Source organism: Onychomys torridus, chromosome 15 (genome assembly GCF_903995425.1).
Source record: "Onychomys torridus chromosome 15, mOncTor1.1, whole genome shotgun sequence".
Taxonomy (NCBI): domain Eukaryota; kingdom Metazoa; phylum Chordata; class Mammalia; order Rodentia; family Cricetidae; genus Onychomys; species Onychomys torridus.
This window is the reverse complement of record NC_050457.1, coordinates 28413387-28437591: the sequence shown is the minus strand read 5'-3', so window position 1 is coordinate 28437591 and position 24205 is coordinate 28413387. Positions and strand designations below refer to the sequence as shown.

At 39.2% G+C, this 24205-nt stretch overlaps 1 protein-coding gene across 2 annotated transcripts in view; it reads left to right on the top strand.

The window, feature by feature from the left end:
• The window catches only part of Cwc27 (CWC27 spliceosome associated cyclophilin), a 185440-nt gene that overhangs the window by 127538 nt on the left and 33697 nt on the right, over window positions 1-24205 (top strand). For both annotated transcript variants that reach the window (XM_036207404.1, XM_036207405.1), the window contains exon 12: window positions 23308-23417. In XM_036207404.1, the coding sequence (XP_036063297.1) occupies window positions 23308-23417 (110 nt within the window). The remainder of the gene's footprint in view (window positions 1-23307; window positions 23418-24205) is intronic.

Genomic DNA, 24205 nt, shown 5'->3' with positions numbered 1-24205 from the left:
CATGCTCATCAGCAGAAGTGATGTCAAGAAGTGTCCCCACTGAGCTATGTGGGTGAATGTGAGGTTAGCACCAATCTAAAGAGACTTAAATCTGTAGAAGAAATCAGATATATTAGTCAAAAATTGTCAATAGTAGATAGTTCTTATGAAATGGATTCAGAAAATAATTTTAAAACCAACTTTAATTTGGTGTCAGGAAGATTTTGTTAGGGAAGACTTAAATGTCTTGCTTTCTAATCCATCGTTTTCTGAATGAATTAGATTTCTGAATTAGATTTAAACTGCAAAATTTTGGGTTATCCTGGGATATATATGCTCTTTGTATTTTTTGTTTGCATACTCTCCCTATAAGTTCCTAGCCAGAGCCTTATGTCCCATCATGACCATTTTAGCCACACTGTTTCTGCTGGGCTATTTAACAACCTGCTCACGGGCTGCCAACAGATTGCTGTTGCTAACCTCAGAACCTGCCAGTTCGTCCTGTGTGTGGCTTTCCCTAAAAACAAACATGATCATGTGTCAACCCCTTTCATAAAGTTCTTTAATAGTGTCTCATTTCCTAGTGGATAAAGTTCTTTGCACAGAATGCAGGCCTTATATGGCCTATCCTGTGACTCCCACATGGATCTCATCACTCACCCTGGATGCTATGCTCCATCCAGACTAAATTCTTTAACACTCAGACCGATTTCACCTATTGGCCTTTGGCCTCACAGCTTCCTCTTCTTGGAAAGGTTTCTTCATCTAATGAATGCCAGTATTCAAGTGTTTACTTAAGATCATTTCTCTAAGATGCCATTCCTGATACCTCCTAATTACTAGACTGCTGGTTCTCAAACTTGTCTGCATTTTAGTCTCCTGGAGCTTCCAAAGTCCAGGGTGTAAGACGTAGGCATCAGTAATTTTTGAAGCCTTATAGGTGAATCTAATCTGAGTTGAACTGTCCCTGTTCTAAACTGAGATGTGCAATAAATGTGACATCTAAACCAGATTTTAGTCTTAAAACCAAAACTTACTAGTTAGCTCATTAGTAATTATGTTAATTGTATATTGATACAGTATTTTAATATTAGATTAAGTATTTTAATTATTACAATTTCATCTCCTTTTATTTTTAATATAATTGCTAGATTATTTTAAATTCTACTTGTGGCTTTCATTATAATTCTATTGATAATGCTAATATAGAATAAATCATAATTTATACTGAACTATAGTCATACATCACATAATGTTTCAGTCAATAAAGGACTGCTGTCAGTGTTCTCTAGAGTAACAGAACTTACAGAATGAATCTCTGTGGAGATATATATGAATGGAGTTTATTGGAATGACTTACAGGCTGTGGTCCAGCTAATCCAACAAGGGCTGGCTGTGAATATAAAGTCCAAGAATCCAGTACTTGCTCAGTATTCAAGGTTGGATGTCTCAGCTGGTCTTCAGTATATGCTTGAATCCCAGAGAAGTAGGCTGCAGTGCCTGTGAAGGAATGGATGACTAGCAAGGTGAAGGCAAGCAAGCAAAGAGAGAAAGCTTCCTTTTTCTATGTCCTTATATAGACTTCCAAAAGAAGATATGGATCAGATTAAAGGTATATCTTCCTACCTCAAGATCCTGATTAAAATCATGTGTCTTCCTGCTTAAATAGCTAGATCAAGTGTGTGTTCTGATTTGAAAATCAGGACTAGAAGTGGATTCACCCATTTAAAACAGGCAAAAAATAAGTCTCCAGTTTTGGATTGTAGTTCACTCCAGATGTAGTCAAGTTGACAACTAATAATATCCATCACAGTGGATATTATTGGATGTGATCAAAGTACACTGCATGACATCCTCAAAGAATACAGATATTTAAAATCTCAAAAGAACAAAAGAAAATTACTAATAAATTGGACTTAACTATAGTTAAAACACCTACTCTTCAAAATGTACATCTGTATGTGTGTGTGTGTGTGTGTGTGTGTGTGTGTTTATGTAGAGACTAAGTCTCACTATGTAGCCCTTCCCTTAATTCCTCCAAGATCCACTTCCCCACCCTCTCCCAACTTCATGTCCTCTTTTTGTTTGTTGGTTATTTGGTTGGCTAAAAATCTTTAAAAAAAAAAAAAAAAGGTTTAATAATAAAAAATGCTGCTAGAATTTTGTAATTTACAAATAATTTGAGAAGAATTGGCATGTTAATATTTAATTTTTTTCAAATATACTTTATCCTTCCATTTATTTCAGTCTTCACTTCTTTCAGGTGTGTTGTATAGCTTCCCAGTGTTGAGATATTTCACTTATTTTAGAAATATATTCCTGCTTACTTTATGTTAAATGATGCTATTTTAAGTGATATTTTTATTTTGATTTCTAAATATCCACTGCTAATACCTGGAAAAAAAAAAAACCTTAATTTTGTATATTAACTTTAAATCCTACCACCTTGCTGAGAGTGTTCAGGCATACTGGTTAGTAACTTTTACCACCTTACTAAGCCTGTTTGGTAATACTAGTTAGTAATTTTTACTGCCTTGCTAAGCCTGTTCAGTAGTACTAGTTAGTAACTTTTATCACCTTGTTAAGTCTGTTTGGTAATACTAGTTAATAACTTTTACTGCCTTGCTAAGCCTTTTCAGTAGTACTAGTTAGTACATTTTTGTAGATTTTCTGAGGTTTATTTTTTTTTTCTTGAATTTTCTATGTACAAAGATAATTTCATTGTGTTTGTTCTGATTTTTTCTTGCATTATTGGGGCATAAGGAACAGAAACAGTGAGAACACGTATAGTTGCTTGGTTCCATGTCTTCCAAGGGAAGCATTCAGCCTTTCACCATCAAATTCAGTGTCAGTTATTGAGACCAGTAGATGCCCTTCCTATAGTGAAGGAAGATTCAGTATCTTCATAGAATTTACATCAAGTTAGTATTTGACTCAAAAGGAATTAACACATGCATCTCCTACTCCTTTTTTTTTTTGCAAGTTTCATACAATTATGTTATTTCTTATATAAATAAGCATGTTATTCTTTTTGCTTTTGTTTTGCAGTTTATATTTAGTATCTTGATTTCAGTCTTATGATAGTATTCATTATTAGACATTTTTACAAGAGATAAGTCCTCAATGACCAATATATCTGAGGAAAATCATTGAAATGTTCTTTGATGTTTTCTTATAATTATTTTGTGATTTACTTTTAGTTGCTTAAGCAGTCTGAAAATTATTTTAACCTATAATATGAATGAGGTTTATATGTAGCAGGGCAAGGAGGCAAAGTATCTTTTAAGTACATGGAATGGCTCATGAAAGGACAGTTGAGACCCTTCACTGGAGCTCAGCTTCTGGATAGAATAATTCAGCTAGAACCAGCTGGCACCGGGGCCAGCCATTCCACCTGTAGACTGGAAGGGTGGGTCATTTTGTAAAGCTTTTTGAGGTGATTCACATCCTGTGTAACTCGCCCGTTTAAATGGTTTTTAGTCACAGTCACTTTATGACCTTTAGCTAGCATCTGTTACAGCCTCAGTCTCCAGATCTAACCAATCACCAGTCAACTCCCTATCTCTAGAGATTTCTCTGTCCAGGACATTTTAGTTACTTTTCTCATTGCCGTGACAAAATAACAAACAGGAACAACTTAAGGGGGAGGAAGAGTTTATTTTGACTTACAGTGTCAGGCTTTGATTTGTGATTGTTTGGTCCCATGGACAAGACATGGCAGAGGAAGCCTGTGGTAGAGGAAACATGTGGCAGAGGAAACATGTGGCAGAGGAAATGTATGGCAGAGGAAGCCTGTGGTAGAGGAAATATATGGCAGAGGAAGCCTGTGGTAGAGGAAACATGTGGCAGAGGAAATGTATGGCAGAGGACGTCTGTGGCAGAGGGAGCCTGTGGCAGAGGAAGCCTGTGGCAGAGGGAGCCTGTGGTAGAGGAAACATGGCAGAGGAAGCCTGTGGCAGTGGAAGCCTGTGGCAGTGGAAGCCTGTAGCAGAGGAAACGTATGGCAGAGGAGAGATAATTACTTTATGGCCAACCAGAAAGCAGAGAATAGGAGAATGCCAGCTGCAGTTGGAGACCTTCTCTCCAGCCCCTGCCAAGCCCTATTAGTCCAACAACCCACTTGTAAAATAAACACAGACATTTATATTATTTAAACTGCTTGGCCATTAGCTCAGGGCTACCTTGTCTAGCTCTTACTCATATTTAGCCCGTTTCTATAAATCTATACTTTGCCACATGGCTCGTGGCTTACCACTACCTTACATCTTCCTTGTCATGGCAGCGGCTGGCAGTGTCTCTCTGCCCCAGCCTTCCACTTCCCAGAATTCTCTTCTCTCTTGTCCCACCTATACTTCCTGCCTGGCCACTGGCCAAACAGCATTTTATTTATATAGAGCGATATCCACAGCAGCCAGCAGTCAGTTGACTCTCTCTGTGTCTCTGTCTGTCTGTCTGTCTGTCTCCCTCCCTCCCCCCCCCCCCCCATTAGTCCCTCCAGGAACCTGGTCTGTAGATGGTGCCACCTACATTCAGGGTCTATATACTCTCCCTTAATCCTCTCTGGAGATGCCATCAAAGCCAATCCTAGAGGTTTGGTTCATTAGTCTTAAGTAGGTCTAAATCCAACCACAACAGGACATATAATATATAGTTTTTAAATTTCTGGTTTCTTCTCAGCATGTTGTCAAGGTCCATCCATAGTATAGCATGTATCAAAGCACTTCTTTCCCTTTTAATAATCAAATAGCTTCTATTGTATGCCTACTTTATATTTTGAATATTTGGAAATTGATAGGTAGGTTGTAAAATAGATTTGGAATACTTAAAGTTTGTGTGTTCATGAGTAGTTGCTGCTGAATGTGTATGTTGTATGCTACGTATGACAGCAAAAGAAAAAAGTTTAAAAGATACAGTCAAAAGCAAGTAGCAGCATCCCAGCACTTTGTTTCCGTTCCTCGGTGGGTCATCTTCTGCACTAAAAGGCCCTTGCTTATACACATGTTTAGGCTCCCGGTGGAGATGAGTAAATTTAGCTAACCAACAATGCTTCAGACAGGGTACAGTGCTGCAAGCAATGCAGATGAGAGCAAGAGTGATACAGTTTCTGTAAATTGTGTGTGTGCAACACGGACGGGGTGGAAAGGGTGTGGAGTCTTCATTCAGTCGTCTCTACTCTTCCTTCACTAGGACAAACACCTGCCTGTTTGTCAGGACATAGTAGGCACTGTGTTAGCACACCTCACCAGTAGACCTTAAGCATCCTTATACCTTGGACTCCCTTCAGACGAGCCAAGCCAAGAATCAGCACCTTGCTTCCCTTTTTCCCATTCCTCTGATTCATTTCTGCACATCTTAGCTCAGCATCATTGGAGACTTTAGGAGACATGAGTCGGCTATAGGAAAACAACATCAAAAGGAAGTCATGCCTGCTACAAAACTCACAGAAATCCCTCATACTTTATTCCATGTTCTACTGAGTTGCCATGTGAGGCATCTATAGAAGAATAATTGTGTTTATTTTCACTCATTTGGGTGTGGTTGAAGGGAAAACAATTTCAAAATTTACTCTACTCTGCCAAAATTTTTGCTAGTCCGTGGCATGTATTTTGTAAGGATGCTGGGTAAGGATCGGGAAAAAAAAAAAAAATAGAATAAAGTTGGCTACTCAGAAAATATTTCTCAAGGTTGCCTTACTTAGTTTTTCTGTCATTCACACTGTTATTAATCTGTGTGACTTAATGTATTTGCTGCATGCCTTGAAGACCATATTAATTAGTAGTGTTTTCTCTTCTGAAAATGGAGACAAAACATTTGCAGGACAAACCTGGAACCTTGATTGACTGCTAACCCCAAATATTCAATCCCATCTACTTACTCATTTTGTTCTTTTTATCCAGTGACTGAGCCAAAGACTTTTTTAATTAATCAGTGAGAATGTGACTCTAATTATGTTCTAATCCAAAAGAAGAGAGTGAGAAATATTTCACTTCACCAAGAAAGAGTGTAAGATTACTGTAGTGGCAATTCTGTTTATGGAACTTCTCAGACAAACCCAAATAATCCTCTACATTAAAGTATTAATTCATGCTCTTTCAAAACAGAATCCATTTTGAATTTTGTCCTTTATCTAGAAAGTATGTTTCGTAATACCACATCTGGAGACTTTAGTTTGACAAGTCACCTTGATGAGCAATATATTTCTATCGATTCTTTTTTAATTAGCATATGTTGATTGTATATAACGGGTTTCATTATGACATCTTATATATTTCCAATATGTTTTATCATGTTCACTCCATTACCTTCTCCTGCTCCCTCTGTTTCACTGATCCCCACCTCTTCCCACCTTTCAGTTATTTATTCATTGTGGATACCTAATGAGTTTTATTATAGTTGCTCGCAGGTCCTAAGTGAGCAATTATTTGTAGATCAGTGGGCTCATTATCAGTGACTACACTACTGAAGAAAATATCTCCCCCTCCCCCAATGACCATTAAGTACATACTCAGGGAGGGGTGAGGTCTTGAGCTTCTTCCCCCTAGTTTCTGTTATGGACCTCTAGGTCCTGAGAAAGGGATACCTCAGGGGCCTTTCTTACCTTTCTTACCTCTCTTCCCATGACAGGATGGCTGACAGCCCCAATCTTGCATGGGGCTTGTGCCTGTAATCTCAAGTGTTGTGACTCAGGACTGAAACAGAGATGTCATATTCCCAACACAGCATTCTGCATTACTCCACTCTTCCCTCGACTTTTTACATTGTTTCCACCCTATCTTCTGTGAGATCCCCTGAGTCTTGGATCCCCCTCCCTTTTACGGCTACACATTCAACAGTCACTTTTCTTAACATGTTGACCAGTTATGGGTCTTTGTAGTCACTGCTGCCTGCTGTGAAGGAGCACTAATCTGTAGGCATAAATTTAATTGTTTAGGTAGCAATTTGATAGTCACATCTTGCCCACTTAGCAAAACAGCAGCAACACTAAGGCCTATGGACTCCCCAACCATAGGCTTTTGACCAAGTACAAGATGTGGATTTCCTCCTGTGAAGTGGTCCTCAAATCTGATCAAAGAATGGCTGCTTATGCTCATGTGTGACTTGGCATTAATGTGCCAGTGGGCACTTCAGCTGCGTAGGACTTTGGATGACAATTCTCCCTCAGGAGTATGCCTAGTACCTTTTGACACTTTGGAAACTAACCAATAAGGAAGAGGTTTCTTTCTATCTCAGCTCCAGCTTGATTTCATGTTCTGTGATCAAAGGTGTCTTCAGCAATAGGATCCTGCCATCTACTTTTGGTAGCAAACCAACAGCCTTGCCAAATGCTGTATTGTCTGTATTGTTTGAGGGCAGTAAGGGGCGGGGTTTAGAGGCCTCTCTAACAAATCACTTATAGGGAGGTAGCCCATCTCGTACTGGGGTTCTCACTTAGACTATTGTCTTTTGGAGCAACTTTACTCATCTGTTTAGGGTACTTCCATCTAAACTTCAGAAGTTCAGTTGTAGGAGATAGGGAGAGATAGTTTGTTTGTTTATTTTTATCAGCTCTCCCATTTTCAGGACTCTTTTTAATATTGTTAATAGGTCCTTAATGTTGGTTGATCCTCTCCCTGCCCACAGTCTAGCCTTTAGAATTTCAGAGGCAGTGCTTGGAGACCGTAGCCTTAAAAGGTACTAGATTAGCACAGCTCTTCAAGGTTTGGGACCAGGAAAGCATCAGCATATACCATCTCTCCTCTCTTCCCTTCCTCCCTTTTCACATCCCCTAGATGAAGTCTCCCATTTCTGTGGGACTGGCCTCAAACTGCTGGGCTCAGGCCTTCCTGTTACTGCCTCCTGAGGAGCCGGGGCCACAAGCCTCACTGCTGCACCTAGCTCCACTTTCTCTTGCACTTTGTCTTCCTAAGATACCTTTCCACTGAACAGTCACTTGCCCTTTTTAAACATTCCTTCATGTCCTCAGATAGACAGTATCTAGTGCATGATGGCTGAGGCACAATTTGGATAGTAAACACAAATTAATGAAAAAGAAACTGTCTTTCCCTTAGGAAACTCACTTGTGGCGACCTCAGACTGGTGGACATCCGGGCATCATATGCTTTTCCAGTTCGCAGCTTTTACTGAATGGACGGATTTCCAGTTGGAACTCCGCGCACTTTCCAGTGCAACCAGTTCCCAATTGTGTTTCAGTGAGTTGTGCCTGAAGCCCTCATATAAACAGAAAACAGGAATGGCAGAGCACGGTCCACCAGTCCGGGTTCCATTAAGCAAGTTCAGAATTATAGGTAGTCCTCATGGTAAGCTGTTATACATCTGAGCATCCAAGTATATAGAAAATATAAATTAAGTTTTGATCATTTCACAAAAGAATTTTTTAACATTCCTCCTTAGACTTTTATTAGTGCCTTAAAAATAGGATTGGATATACAGAAATATATTTTATTCAAACATGTATGTAACTAAATGAAAAATTGTATCTACTTTCTGCTTCTTCAAGTGAGATTTAACTATTTGAAAGGAGTTAGGACTATAAAACATTGCTTATAAGTGTAAAATACAGTGCCTATTAGTCACTGCCAAATAATAATACCTCATATTTATATAACACAGACACTGTGCAGAGCCCTGCCACAGCTTTCCTTACAGTTCATTCTTACCCGTCTGAGAAGTAACTTAACCAAGGAGAGTTTCCACTTTGCAGATGAAGAGTCTGAACCACTGAAGATACTTAGTGCCTACCGTAGCTTACTAGTGCACTTCAGGAGTCAGAATTTTACCAAGTGCTGTCTCCACTGAAAAGCTGCAAAGCACTGTTGCCTTTCAAAAGAAAATAACAGGCAGGCCCTGCTGTTGAGTGCTGGGCTGAGCAAACTGAGTACTTGCATGCAGTGCACAGCATCAGGCTAAAGCTGAGCCCAGGGACCCCTGCTCCACTCACGCTCCAAACCCAGCTTCCAGAAGGACAGTTGGACACAGTCACTTCTCAGAGGAGACAGTTTGGTGACTTTTTCCTATATTCCCTCCATCTCACAATTTAATTTGTTAGGGCTATCACTAACCCTGGAGGCTAGGGAAGACCATTGCATGTAGACCGAGTTCATAGGGAGAGAACATGGTCAAGGCGGATAGCCTATGCTGATACAGTAAAGCACAGCCAGAGCAACTGACCATGCTATTTTAAAAGCCAGGTGTGTTTTCCCATTTAGATTGTAGTATTCTGAAAAGGCTGGAAAAATAGCTTTACCCGAAGGAGGAGAAAATCCCAAAGTTTGAAAGTGTGCACTCTTCTCTCCCCCTCCCTCTCCCCCTCCCTCGTTCTCTCCTCCTCTCCCTGCCCCCCCCCCTCCTTTTCTCTGCACTCTGCTAAGACTAAACTACTGATTAAAAGAATTGGAAAAACTTGGACCTGTTGTCCCATCAGCTACCCCAAGCTAGAGTTATAATTTTAAAAATAACCCTTTAAATCATTCTGGAGTTTTACAAAGACTCAACACACTTAAGAATGGTTTCTTGAAGTGTTGGCCCAAAGATTATAAATGGGATCCCTACCTTTTACCAAGTTTCAGTCCCTTGACTTAGCACTTTCAGGATCACATTTTTGTCTCATTTTCTCTGTTTCTCATCTTATTTATACATTCTTCATTTTCAAAGAGTGATCAAAGAATTGTGTCAGGTCCCAAAAAGTGTGCTTCCTGCATGAGTTATCCTAACACCGTGGTTCTCTGGCCCCTTGCATGTGCTGTGACTAAATCTTATTTCTCCTTCGAGGCCCATTTTGCAACCTCATTCTCTATCTGGCTTTCCCTGTCACTCAACTACCTGAATTTCCCAAGTGCTTCCTCAAAAGCTGTCCTGTCATTTGTCCCACGTCAGTTGGTGGGGTGTGTCTTGTTTCTTTTCCGGTGTACAAACGTTTAATGTCAGGAGCTGCTATTGTTTCCCTTCCTTCCATGCACAACGTCACCTCCCCGCAACACACCATAACTGTTTGCCTTGTTACAGGATAGGAAGTCAGCGGACTTCGAAGTCTGAAAGCCCTGCTCTCAGGCCCTTGCCCTTGCATCTATTGGCCCTATAACCTAAGGCAGGAGACTGAACCTCTGAACCTCTGCTTCCTCCCGTAAATCGGGGTAAGAATACCCCTTCTGTTGCAGAATGGAGTGAAGTGAGAAAGCACACAGTCTTCTTAGAATTGTGTCTCAGTCACGTCAGGTCCCCAAGTGTGCTGGTGTGGCTGGTAGTTGTTGTAATTTCCTCACTTTACTGCTTCAGTCTCCAGTCACATCGGAGAAATAATGAATGCCCTGGCATGCCCCACTTGCCAGTAATTTACATGCTAATGTAAACTCTTGCAACTATTTAGAGAACGTTATCTCATGCTTTAATAAAAACAGTAAAGCTTTCCTTTAAGTACCAATAAAATCATACATATTCTGTATTGTTTTAATTTGCTGTTACATGATCATAGCTGTAGGCAATTTCTTGTTGTTTGTTTGTTTGTTTGTTTGTTTGTTTGTTTGTTTTCAAGACAGGGTTTCTCTGTGTAGTTTTGGGACCTTTCCTGGAACTCACAGAGATCCACCTGCCTCTGCCTCCCGAGTGCTGAGATTAAAGGCGTGCACCACCACCCAGCGACAATTTCTGATTAGCTGCTCTTTTTAGTCTACTTAGTTGGCTTCAGAAATCTTTTTATCTTGAACTTAAGGAGTTTTGGGGTTTTGGGTTTTTTTTTTTTTTCCCTTATTGCTATAATGTTACATACATAATTTGTAGTTTCTCCATCCAGAATAATAGAGTAACATAGTGATATTGTCAAAATGGCTATTGAACTGTAAGAATTGTGGGTCACAACATCTGGAGAAGTAAAAAGTGTGCTCTGTAGAGGGACCTGTGGGAACATCAGCCAACATCTGTTGAGACTGTGAATTGAACAGAAACAACAAACTATACCTGATAAGTTGAAAGCTGGATCTCCTCACGGAAAAGCTATTCATATCCCCAAGTAATTCTCAGTAACTCTTAACAGTCAATTGTATATTACAGTTCTTTCTTGGAATCATTAAGAATGGGGAAGTGTGGGAAAGGACTACTTATCAGATAGAGTAAATCCACTATTTAGTAATGAGTAAAACCCAATTTAATATCTTTTGTTCAGAATCCATCCTTACAATAATACTAGGGAATTGAACTCAAGGCCTTGTACAGTCAGGGCAATCTATTACTGAGCTATATTCCCAGCTCTTGACTTTTGAGACAAGGTCTCCCTATGTACCTGACAGGGCTGAACTTCAGCTAGTTCATCTCCTGCCTGAGCCTCCCAGTTGTTGGGATTATAAGCATCTACAACCTTACCTCACTTTCTCTCTTTTTTAATAAATATAGTAATATGACCTAAATCAACTTAAATATGTTTTAGTATGATATTTTGTAGTAGCCTCAATTAAGTGTTGTTGTGACTATAAATTGTTACCCAAAAAGCAGTTACTTGAATTATAAACCCAACAAAGTAATAGGATCCTGAGCAAAAGCAGTAAAATTTTACATTTAGATAAAAGTGGGGTATTAAGACACTTTTTAATTCCAGCATGTGAAGGGACTGTAAGTGAAAGAAAGAAAGTATGTAGAGAATGCTTCTCAAAATGTTAGTGTTCGTGTGTGCTCACAGGCCAGGAGTAAGCTTCTGGAGCCCTGATGCTGAAGCTCCATGTGCTTTTGTGCCACCCAACGTGGGTTCTGGGAATTGAGCTTGGGTCTTCTGGAAGAGCAGCAAGCAGGCACTTACTACTGGGCCATTTCTCCATAATTTTTAAAATGCTGAGGATACAGTCCATTTCATAAATGATCACACTGTGCTATTGAAAATATCTGCAGTGAATGCCAGGCACAGTGACAAATGCCTTTAATCCCAGCACTCAGGAGGCAGAAGCAGGCAGATGTCTGTGAGTTCAAGGCCAGCCTGGTCTATAGAGTGAGTTCCAGGACAGCCAAGGCTACACAGAGAAGCCCTGTCTCAAAAAAACAAAAACAAAAAACAACAAAAACAAAAACAAAAAAGGATGAAAAATATCTGCAGTAAGTGTTCACGGCAATGAGGAAACGCACATACTGGTGCATGTAGAACGCAGGCATTGGCCTGTTAGAAAACTTCATTTCGGGGCTGGGGAGAGAGTTCAGTGGTAAGAGCACTTGCTGTGAATGCAGGAAGACTGAGTTCAACTCCCCAGCACCCACACAAAAGCCAGACATGGCTGGGCATGCCTGTGACCCTGCATTGAGGAGCAGAGACAGGCTGGTTGCTAGAGCTTGATCAGTGAGCAGTTTAGTCAGACCTTGCCTCAGAAATAAGGTAGGACAGAAAGACGGTTTGTGGGTAAAGTGCTTGCTGAACAGAACCAGCTCCTGCAAGCTGTCCACTGACCTCTACACATGCACACTCACGCACATGAAATAAGTAAAAGTAATAAAAACAGTGTAAGTAACTTGCTTTCTGGAATTCCCAGTTTAGCACATTTAACTTCTTTGAGCCTCATTTTCTCCATCTGTAAAATTAGCAGATGCTAGCAGATGCCTAAGGGCTTTGAACATTGATGTGTCATGTTGTGATTCTGGACTCAGTCCTCTGACACATAATTTAAAAATCAAGATGAAGAAGCTTTGACTATAATGCACGTGTACAGAGAAGTCCTAAATCCGAGCTCCCACAGGCTACTGTTCTACAAATGGAAAATACAGCTAGAGATCAGTGAATATTTTTATACTTTATAGTCCAACTGGAATCCAATCTGAGAATCTGGATAAATTTGAACTCTATTGTTCTCAGAAACTTGTTACCTGCATAGTCCTGAAATTCGCTGATGAAAAGCACAGAGGCAAGCAGTCTGTTATTTAAGAATTATTGTAAGCACCTAAACACTATGAAGCAGTGGGCATAAGTATAGAGGGAAAATACCAATTCCTTCTATATAAGATGGGATTGAACTTGCTTAATATCAGCATTCAGATAGTTCAGTGTTCAGATAGATTTCAATTAACCCCGAAATTCTTTAACCACCTTGACTGAATTTTATGAAAATATACAGGCTTATTGACCACCAGATGGAGCCAGTATTGTTTCATTGTAGCATGAAAATACATTGGATGCTTCAAAGATGCAGAAGAAAGAACCCAGCCTGTGCATACAATGAAATTGCCAAAGTGAAGTTTCACTCATAGCAAAGTAAACTTTTCAGTTCCTGCCTAGTTTTTGTGAATGTGTATATATACAGAAGACACTACTTATTATTAAATTATTTTTATTATTATAATCCTAACATGTCTTTTAGATAAGGAAAGGATTTACATTCTGGTCACATAATAGATATTATTGACCATAATTATGAAAAACAATAGTAAATAATGTATTGCATTGTGCAGGTATTTAGATGTCACAGGAACTTCCCATTATAATCATTGCTATAAGATTTTCAAAAGACAGAGAGGTCATTATGACTGGGATTGGGGAACTACGTCCTTTATCCCTAGGAGCCTCTTGTGGGAGAAGGTAAAGATGGTGAATGGTTACAACTCCTGCAGAGAGTCTACCCAGGACATTTGTTGTCCATGGCCTTCATCAGGGAGAACTGCTTCAAGTTCACCATCAATTTGACCAGGGTTAGAAATCCTAAATTTCCTTACAATCAATTTGATTAGTCAACTACCTATTGAAAAGGTCTGTGTATTCTGGAGCCCTAGGACCTTTACCAACCCTCAAAAGACCTATTCCATCCAGTAGAAGTAAAGATGACTTCAGACATTGTTATACTTCAGTGCCTTAAAAAGATTATTTGTCCATTTTGTTCCTATTTATTGAGCACCTAATACAGTCCAAGGCCTAGGCAAGGTCAGGAACTGCTGTGAATTCACAACTGAAATTGCTCTGACCAGACAAAAGCAGTCACTCACCCTACAGTCCCTTTGAGGTTAGCAGACAAAAGCACTCACCATACAGTCCCTTTGGGGTACGCAGACAAAAGCAGTCACCATACAGTCCCTTTGGAGTTACAGTATGTGTTGAGTGGTCGAGGAGCTGGGATTGCAGGAAGTCGAGGAAAGACTGGAAGAGATTGTTTGGAGGTAGAAGTCATGGTTCTTGTACTCTTCCGTTGCCCATTGAGCCACATATTTGAAACTAGAGGGGAGTAGGGGACCTTTTTTTTTAAATTAATTTATTTGTATTATATGTGCATTGGTGTTTTGCCGCATGTATGTCTGTGAGGGTGTTGTATTTCCTGGAACTGAAGTTACACGGACATTTGTGAACTGCCATGTGGGTGCTGGGAACTGAGCCTGGGTCCTCAGGAAGAGCAGCCAGTGAGCCATCTCTTCAGCCCCACAGGGCCTCTCTTCTATATTTAATTTCACTTACTAAAATATGGTTGTATTACTTGATGCCTTTGCATGTTCAATTATAACTTTTCTTTTTGTTTCTCTGTCTCTGTCTGTCTGTCTGCCTGCCTCCATCCCTGCCTGCCTGCCTACCCCACACACACACCCCTAAACTAATTAAGAGCTTATTACTTTAGAGCCAGACAACATGAGTTTACACTCTACCCTCAGTTTAATATCTATTAGATACTTGATTAAATCTTTTGGTACCTTAATTTACCGATCAGCAAAATGGGATTAATAGTATGCCTTCCTTATAGGGTTGATGGTTATAAGAACATAATTTATTTACTAGTATTTGTCACATAGTGAGTCTTTACTTTAAATATTTACTGTTGTGGTAGTTATTGTCAAGTGTGGCATAGTTTTCCTGGATTTAAGTTCTAATAAATTAAAATTTTGATGAAAAAAATGTTTTGTCATTTCTATACTGTGTGATAAACACATCTGCACATTAGTAGCAGTCTTTCCCTTTGGTCATCCAAATATATTTACTATTATTATGGCCACCTTTATTTATATAAAAGTTTTTATTTATTATGGAAATTTCACAAACTATTTTTTGAGGTGATGGATCTACTACCACTTAAAACCATTTATAAGCAGGCTTTTGGCATATAAAAGCCATTAAATACATGTTTGTTGGCGGTTTGTTGGTTGCATGCTTGCTGAATGTCTTGTTTGATGCATGCTCACTTGCTTGATGCTTGCTTGGTTAAATGAATAAATTTATTACTTCTTGGACAGGGCTGCTAGCTCCTTAAGTTCTGATCCCAGAGCCATAGAAGAATTAAACTCTATACCTGTAGAATGAAGTTTGTGGGTAGATCCCATCAGTTCATTTGTTAGGTAGACAAAACATTCAAATGGAACAAAAACTAAAATTACTGACTAGGTTATGGCAGGCAGGAACAAAGGTATTTATACTCTTATAAGTTGTAGCTACTGCCTCACATGGAACTTTATTTACTTAGCACTTAGTTGCCTCATCTATAAGCAAAGAGCTTAGATTTAGAAGGCTCTCAGCTTACCAAATGGCTCTGGTACTCCAGTTGTGAGGGTGTGGTTCTGGTGTTGCTGGGTACTCATCTTTCCAAGCCCCTTCAAGATCTGACCTGTCTTTGTGTCCGAGATAGCTAATAGTTTTACATTTTTATTCTTATGCTCTAACAAGCAATGTTTAAACCCTCGAGAATAGTGGTATTCTACACATGAAGCCAATTTTGGTGCTTACATTATAATAAGTAGTTGGATTTCTTAATATTTTTATGTATTTTATGTTTGTTTGCCCTTCACATCCCTTTCTCTCTTTGAGAGATTAGGCACATGAAGTGTTCTGAACTTGAAGTTATAATTGAAACCTCAAGGATACTGTAGATCTCTATTATTTTATAGACCTAGGCTAAGCCTGTCATCACCAGATCTTATTGTGGGATCCTATGTTATTGTTGTTGATATTTTCTCATTGTAAAATAAATTTTTGGACACTTCTTTCATGGCTATCAAGAGTACCTCAGCTTAGTGCCTAACATGCAGCAGGTCTTTTATAAATGTTCTGTCTTTCTACCCTAAATTCCTATTTAAAATAATTTTCATAAAAATTTTGGTTGATGATAAGTAGTCATTTGTATTACTGAATCATAATCCAGTATAAGTTGAGATTTATAAGAAAGTTAGTAAAACATAGACCACTCTGAAACTAAGTGTTTTTTAATTTCTTACATATCTTATTGTCCAGTTTTATACTACTAGAAACATTTAGTTGCATATTCAGTTTTTGTTTGTTCAGCATGACTGAAACGTAAGAGAAACAAATGCACCACATGCTGTTCTGGCGGCTATCACCCAGTCCGTTCTCCTGCAGATGTATGGAATTGCTGGATAAGCTATGGTCCACTCCACTTCACTATTAGGCATGCTTATGAGGAGGGTTGGGGGAGAGAGATAGGAAGAAGGGATAATCCTAGATCCCAGAAACAGAGGGAAGTGTAGCTAGAATGTCCAGTGAGCAAGCTGCTGCTAGACTGTGCTCGCCCAGAGGGCACTGGACCCAGATGTATACTCTAATAGTTCATTCTAATAGCCAGAGTTGAAGTCTTAAGCTCATAGTTGAACAGAATATGCAGTCTTGGGTTGGAAAGATCTAGACAAAGAAAACACTTGGCCTTTTACAGAACTATGAAAGGAAGGAAAAAGAAAGTTTCTCGTTAAAACAAAAACAAGACTCTAAGCCTCCAGTAGACATACTTTTAAAGTCTGACCATCTGTATGATATAGGAATGTTAAATCAAAATGTCAAAAGATAGCCTTGGGCCAATAGAATGCCCTGATTGTCTTGGAGAAACAAATGCAAAGGAACCTTTACACAATAACTGTGCCAAAATTTCCTGTGGAGCATGATGAAAATCCATACGTGACTGAAATAAACTAAGTTTAGAAACATAAGAAATAACCTCTATAGGCATAGCAAAGGGACCCCAAGAGTCTAAAGGAAACAAGTATGGTTTAGCTGGAGAGGCAGTTTAAGAAAAAAACCACAATAGATAAATACAGTTATGAAAAAAGTAAATGAATTTGAAAAAGAGCTAAATACAACTTCTATAAATTAATAAAAATCATATAGCTTTTAAAGTAAGTATCTTAGTAGGTGGTTCAAAACCAATTAGACACAACTAAACAGAGAATTGATAAACTGATATTCAGAACTAAGAAAATTAATCTGCTTACTGATGTGAACTGAAAACATGGAAACTAAGTGTTCCATGACTATATGAGTATTTGTAGTATATCATACTTTATATTAATATGGACACAACATACATACACACTGTTAGGAAGTGAATGAGTTAATGGCATTTGTATAGAAGAGTCCTTTACCTTTAGCTGAATTTACCTTGTCAAAGTGTTTGAGCTACAATTTCCATTCAGTTCAAATGCAACCTGACTAGGTTCATCCTGGTGTCACAGACCTGCCCAGTGAAGCACTCTGCAGGCCCCGCACCCAGCTCAAGCCCTTTATCTTTCTGACCAGAAATGACAGCAGAAGGAAAAGACATCCTTAAAGCCAGTGATGTTAAGATAGATAGATTAATTAATCAATTTTAAAAACCACCTCACTTCACTAAACAAAGAGCTAGAATGGCCAGAGAGTATGTCTTGAAGGCAATATGCCTATCTAGACTTGTCTGGCTTTAATGGCTTTAGAATTACTAATTTGTAGAAAACAAAATTACATATGATGAATTTGATTAGGTCGTTCTATTTTGCCTAGTATGTTTCCCACATTAAAAAAAAAAATTAGTGGCCAGATTATCTTAATTCTTTTAAAAAAAGAATTTATTTTTATTTTATGAGTATGCATGTTTGCCTGCATGTATGTTTGTGTGTCATGTGAATGCCTGGTGTCTGTGGAGGCCAGAAGAGAGTATTGTGTCATCTGGAACTGGAGTAACAGAGTAACAGATGGTGGTAAGCAACTGTATTGGTGTAGGACCCATATTAGTTCTTGATCCAAAACTGGCTTTCATTTTTAAACCTTTCTTTGCCATTGACAAACAGGTAAAATAAGTTATGTAATAAATCTTTTCTACCTTTAATTTTATGAACATAACCAAATCTTGTCATTATTTCTTGTGGTTGTAAGAGATGGAATTCATTAGTAAATTTGTATTTCTAAGAAGAGACTTATTTACTCTGAAACAGTTGCAAATTTAATTTTGACAGGAAAATTGCTTTTATAAGAATTAAAGATTTAAATATTACTTTAGGGAGATATGTAGGTAATTTTTCAGCTGTAACTGAAATGATTTTGTTTACAAACTTTAGTTTAGAAAATCTTTTAAATTTTTAGAAGAAAACGCCATTTCCATGAGATACATTCTTTTTCTTTTTATCCCATCAACGTATCTTAGTAAGTAACATTTCATCGTATATTGTATTTTAATTACTTGGAGGTGAATCAAAACAACTAATCCATTTCTGGAGAGATTGTTCAGTGGTTAAGATCACTAGCTGCTCCTCCAAAGGACCTGTGATCAATTCCTAACACACCCACATGGCTGCTCAAAACTGTCTGTAATTCTAGTTCCAGGGGATCTGATGCCCTCTTCCGGCCTCCATGGGTGTGAGGCACACGGTGGTACACAGACATACATGCAGGCAAAATGCTCATACACATAAAAGTAAAAAGTAAAAGTAATAATAAACAAAAATTAACCCTACATGCAGGCGTACAAACACAAAGCAGCATCAAGTTCCCTTCATAAGTACTGTGAAGTGCATCTGTCTTTATTTTATAACTGTGTGAGAAAATTATCACAGGATAAGATCAGACACAGCCAGAGTGCAGCATGTTCCACTCCTAAAATTGTCTGTTCTGGAAATAAGCAGATTAGCAAGACCCCCCCTCCCTTAAAACAATGTGCAGGGCCCAGCCGTCTGTCTTGCCCTATTCCCAAACTCAGGCAATGCGTCTGTGTTCCCAGTTCTTACTGGTCTACTGTAAACAGAGAGCAGCAATGGGGCACTTTCTTACCTCGTTTTTTTCCAATTAGAAATGATTTATTAGAATCTGTTTTCATTTAATTAAAGGTTTCCCTCATAGCTAAATAAACATTTCCCCCCATTTTTTATTAAGAAAAAATTCTATTCATTTTACATACCAAAGATCCCCCTCTTCCCTCCTCCTGCCCCTCCAGTCTCCCCCTCCCAACCTACTCCCATTCCCTCCTACAAGAAGGTAAGGCCTCCCATGGGGAGGGACATTTAGTAGAGGCAGGCAGGTCCAAGCCCCCCCCCCACGCCGCCGCCTCAAGGCTGTGGGAGGTGTCCCATTATAGAAGTGGGCTCCAAAGAGCCTGCTCATACACCAGGGATGGATTCTGATCCTACTGCCAGGAACCACCTTAAGCAGATCATGCTATACAACTGTCTCCATATGCAGAGGGCCTAGTCCAGTCCCATGGAGGTTCCACAGCTGCTGGTCTAAAGTTCATGAGTTCCCACTAGTTTGGTTTGGTTGTCTCTGTAGGTTTCCCCATCATGATCTTGATGCCCTTGCTCATAGAATCCCTCTTCTCTCTCTTTGACTGGACTCCTGGAGCTCAGCCTGGTGTTTGGCTGTGGATCTCTGGCATTTTCTTACCTCTGTTGAGTATATTGAGCATATCATTAAAACACAAATTAAATTGGAGTAAATGACCAATAAACACAATTCAGCACTAAGAACCTCCAGAATGCACTCAAGTAATCACGCCCAAAGGTAGTTACAGCTGAAAAATGCAACTTCTGTGACACCGAAGAATCTGTGGGTCCTTCTAGAACCTTCTAAGGGGGTGGGAGCATTTACAGCTGCATTAGGTTGCAGTCTGTGATTTACCTATTTAAGCGCAAGATCCCAAGCATTCACATTCTTAGTTTTCATTACAAAATCCAGTCAGTTATATAAAGTCAAAATGCTTTTACTTGTGACTAGAGAGTTAAAAGTCTCGTTTTTTACGGTTTCCCTCTTTGGAAGCCAAAAGCTGTAGTCAAGGTAAGATTACAATCCAGGACTGTGTTGGATGCCAGTTGCTTTAGCGATAGGGGATAGGTGGTCATCTAGATTCTGTGTAGTTTCAGGGTGTCTCTTGAGAACTGTTGACCTGGAGCTTTCCTGAGATAGATGTAGTTATGTGGGGGGGCGGGAGGATAAGTACAAGAAGTGCTAGAGAGCACACTCAAACCCCCCAAAGAGAGAGCGTGGAGATATCGATAGTTGTTGTTTGATCTGGAATAATTTAAGTAATGATGAAAAGTCCCACTGTTTTATCCAACTTTTCCTTAACATTTTTAAAATAAAATTGATTCTGCAACCTATCAATTGGAGATAGCAATTTCTGTCATCTTAATTTGACTTACTATTACCAGAGAGAATGCATTTAAGAGATTCTAAAATTCATGAGTGACTCACTCACATTTTAGATGCTTGCCATTAACACCACCAGTTACATTATACTACACTTTGGTGAAAGTGGGTACGAACATACTTTTAGGAAGGATGACTGAGTTTTACAATATTCAAATATTATCAGGACAATGTGTTTAGTTATAGCTATACTACATACCTGTATTTTCATTATCATGACTAGGAAATACATAAAGATATAGTTGAATAAATCTGGAGGGGATAAAGTGATTCATTGAAGTTACCTTTACTTTTCCCTGTAATTTAAAATATGGAAAATGCAGAGAAAGAGTGAAATGGAACTATTTCTATATCTAAAAGCATACCTACTCAGGGATCCTTATCACAATCAGACTCTGGGTAGCTTTAGACTCTGCTCAAAGTAGCATGTGTTTCCCTCATTCAGAATAAAAGGTTTTCATAATGACAGGAGTAGAGAGAAGGTACACATTCCCTCAAGCAAGAGTAATATACCTTGAATGTTGATCAAAATCAATAACAGTAAAATTTTCTTACTTTTAAGTATGAAAAAGAGCTAAAACTGTATACTTTAAAGAAAAAACATCAGGGAAAGGAACTTCCGTGATCTTGGAGTGAGTAAACAATCCGTAGATAGCTCACAAAAGGGAGAGAGAGAGTAGAAAACACATTACACACAATACCAGAGTGGTTATATTTTATACCCCAAATGAATTTCACGGTATATAAAGTATCCCTCGATATAGCTCCTTTAAAACTGTTGTCATTACTGGATTCCAAGATGGAGCTAGTACTAGTCTATAAATTATTTGAAGGCTTTTACTCTAACCAGCTCAGCTGTAGAATTCTCATGCTTTATTATGTGCCTAAATTTATCTATCGCTGGCTTTTAAATTTTGATTTAGGGCTTCCTTGTTGCACAATTTAAAGACTATATTTACTGAAGCTGGGCGCAGTATCAAGCCTCTGTAATTGCAGCTCCTGGAGAGGCTGAAGCAGGAGGATCTTAACATTTGAGGGCAGCCTGGGCTACAGGGTAAGACTTTCCTTATTTCAGTGTTTTTAAAGTCTACTCTGTAAACACTCCTTCAAAGTGAAATCAAGAGACTGACCCTTACTAATGGAGGTCACTTATAAAGGAGTGCATGTTAGAATCATTAAAATAAGTGTGGTTAAATATTAACTTGACTTAGCTGTGGCAATGGTAGCATCAAAACATCTATCAGTATTCCCATTTATTTTAAAGTTCTTGCCAAAAAAAAAAAAAAAAAAAGGCTTTCAGTCTCTTGTACCTGAAAATCTTAGGACCTGTCTTTTGTTTTTAACACTAGCTAGTTCAGAGGATATTTGTAGCATTAGAATTTTACAAAATTCTGCCATAGGAAAACAGCAGAATATGAATATAACTGACTTTCTAACATGACAGATCCAGAGCCACGATAGTTGTGCTGCAGCCTGGGGATCTGACTGGCCCACGGCCTGTTCATTTCTCCCCTCTGAAGTTTCATTTTCATTTACTTCGTTAGTTATCAACATGTATCACTTGCCAAGCTCTGCTCTAAGTGATGGGAGAAGATGCCTTTTCCTCAAGGATTTTAATGTCCCTTAGTGGGGAAAGAAGAGTAAACAATAAATTACCATAAAGTCTGGTAAGTGCTAAGGGGCAGTCTAGAAGCCCAGAGGAACCTCCAGACCAAAATCAATGACTGCAACCAGAAAGGGTGCCTGCACCAAGTGCCAGCCCAGCTGAGACCTACAGAATGAGCAGGGATTAGGCTGGGAATGTAACTGGGGAATGGAGAGACAGAATGTTCTTAGTATTCCTCAAAGAAAAAACAACAAAGGGTAGGGAGTCAGGAGAGTAGAGTGAGTTTCAAGAGGAATGGAAAGCGAAGGAAAACACTTGGAGGTGGACTGGGCAAAGAAGTGAGAGATGGGGCTAGGGAGGAGTGCATCAGGGCCGGGAGGTGTGTAGCTCATTGGTAGAGCATGTGCTGAGCAATATGAAGCCCTTTATTTGAGCCCCAGTACCACAGGGAGGGGGGAGGCCACGGGTGTGTGTGTGTGCGTGTGCGTGTGCGTGTGTGTGTGCGTGTGCGTGTGTGTGTGTGTGTGTGTGTGAGAGAGAGAGAGAGAGAGAGAGAGAGAGAGAGAGAGAGAAAGCTTTGACTGCCTCATATAAGGATCTTAAAGGCATCAAGGTGCTAGATCCCAGGATGGTTCAAGTGCAGCTGTGTGGGGATAATAAGACCAAGAATCAAAACTGTAGTTCAAGGGGAAAATGTGAAAATAATCTTTAAAAGTCTATTATGGAAATAATTTCATATACGGCACATCGAGTGATCCTCTCCTCACAAGCAATTACTAAGCATGTGTGTTTCTGATACTATTACTATATGTTGTTTGTTTGTTTCATTTGTTCATTGTGGTGCTGGAGTGTGTAGATTGGTTGTCTAAATTCTGACTTAGTAAAACTTACTTTTTTTTTTCTCCTTCTGCTGTCTTGACTTAATTTGCCAGGTGTATTTATTTTCTATTTACCATCAAGCTGATATTCGCTTTTGCTGTTTTAACTGTGGGAGGAGCAAAGTTGGTGAATAATTGATAAATCGACCAATATTTGAAAATGCATATTAAAAGAAAAGAAACAATATAAAATAGTACTGCTGAATTTCAGAAAAATCTAAATTATTTTTAAAGTGATATAAATTATTCTACAGTCAACCTTGAGTGCATAAAAGAAAAACAATATAGTATGGTATAGGAAAAACTGCAAAATCTAACAAATTTAGTGCAGGTCACTTTGTAGTTGAAAAAGTAATAGATTTTGGTGGAACTTGTTGGATTGTATTTTTTGTTGTTTTGTTTTAAATAATGGGGAAAAACAAGACCTAATTTGAACTCCCTATTTGGAGAGCTGAGTGTGTACATGACTCCAGGCCTTTGTGCAGCCACACTAAGTGTATGCTCCTGTTCTGCAGAGGAAGAGGCTGCCCCAGATGGCCCTGTCGCGGAATACAGGCGAGAAAAGCAAAAGTATGAAGCTCTGAGGAAGCAGCAGCCGAAGAAGGGAACTTCCCGGGAAGACCAGGTAACTTCAAAACCAAAGTCCACTTATAGTTCAATGCTTATCTTTACTCTCTTCCAGTGATGCTGTAAAATGTGTCCAGGGAAGCACTGTAGAAGAAAATGTACAGGGTAGAATGCAGTGACCTTGACCACTCATAGGGATCCAAATGTTAAAGATACTTATGTGAAAAAATCCTTGAAACGTTGAAATTTCAACTGGTCCGCTCATATCAAATACAAGAGCTTCATGAAGCCCCACGTTTTCCGAAATTCAGTGAGCCTCCTGCAATCAATGGAGCAGCAAAGGCTCCAGGCAGTGCAAGGACTTCCTCTAGCCCAGTGTGCCCTGTGCTGGACATGAAATAGCATACTGCCTAAGATTACAGGATTCGGTCCATAAATTGATTTCCACTGATTGCCCTATTTGTTGCAAAAAAAATTTCCCAATGTTTGAAAGTAGTGATGTGAAAAAGTTAGGAGCTGAGAAGATATAGAAGAAGCTGGCCAGCTGGCCAGGTGGTGTGGCACTTGGTAAAACAAATCTTCCCATGGCCCTTTACACTGAAAAGGTTTGAGGCTGGAGGTAGAGTTGCCTCAGCGCTTAAGAGCACTTGCTGCTCTTACAGAGGAGCAGGATTTAGTTTCTAGAACCCACATGGTGGCTCACAGCCATTCCTAACTCCAGTTGTCTGTAACTCCAGTTCCAAGGGATCCAGCGCCCTCTTCTGGCTTCCTTTGACACTAGGCATACCCATAGTATGTATACATACATACATACATACATACATACATACATACATACATACATGC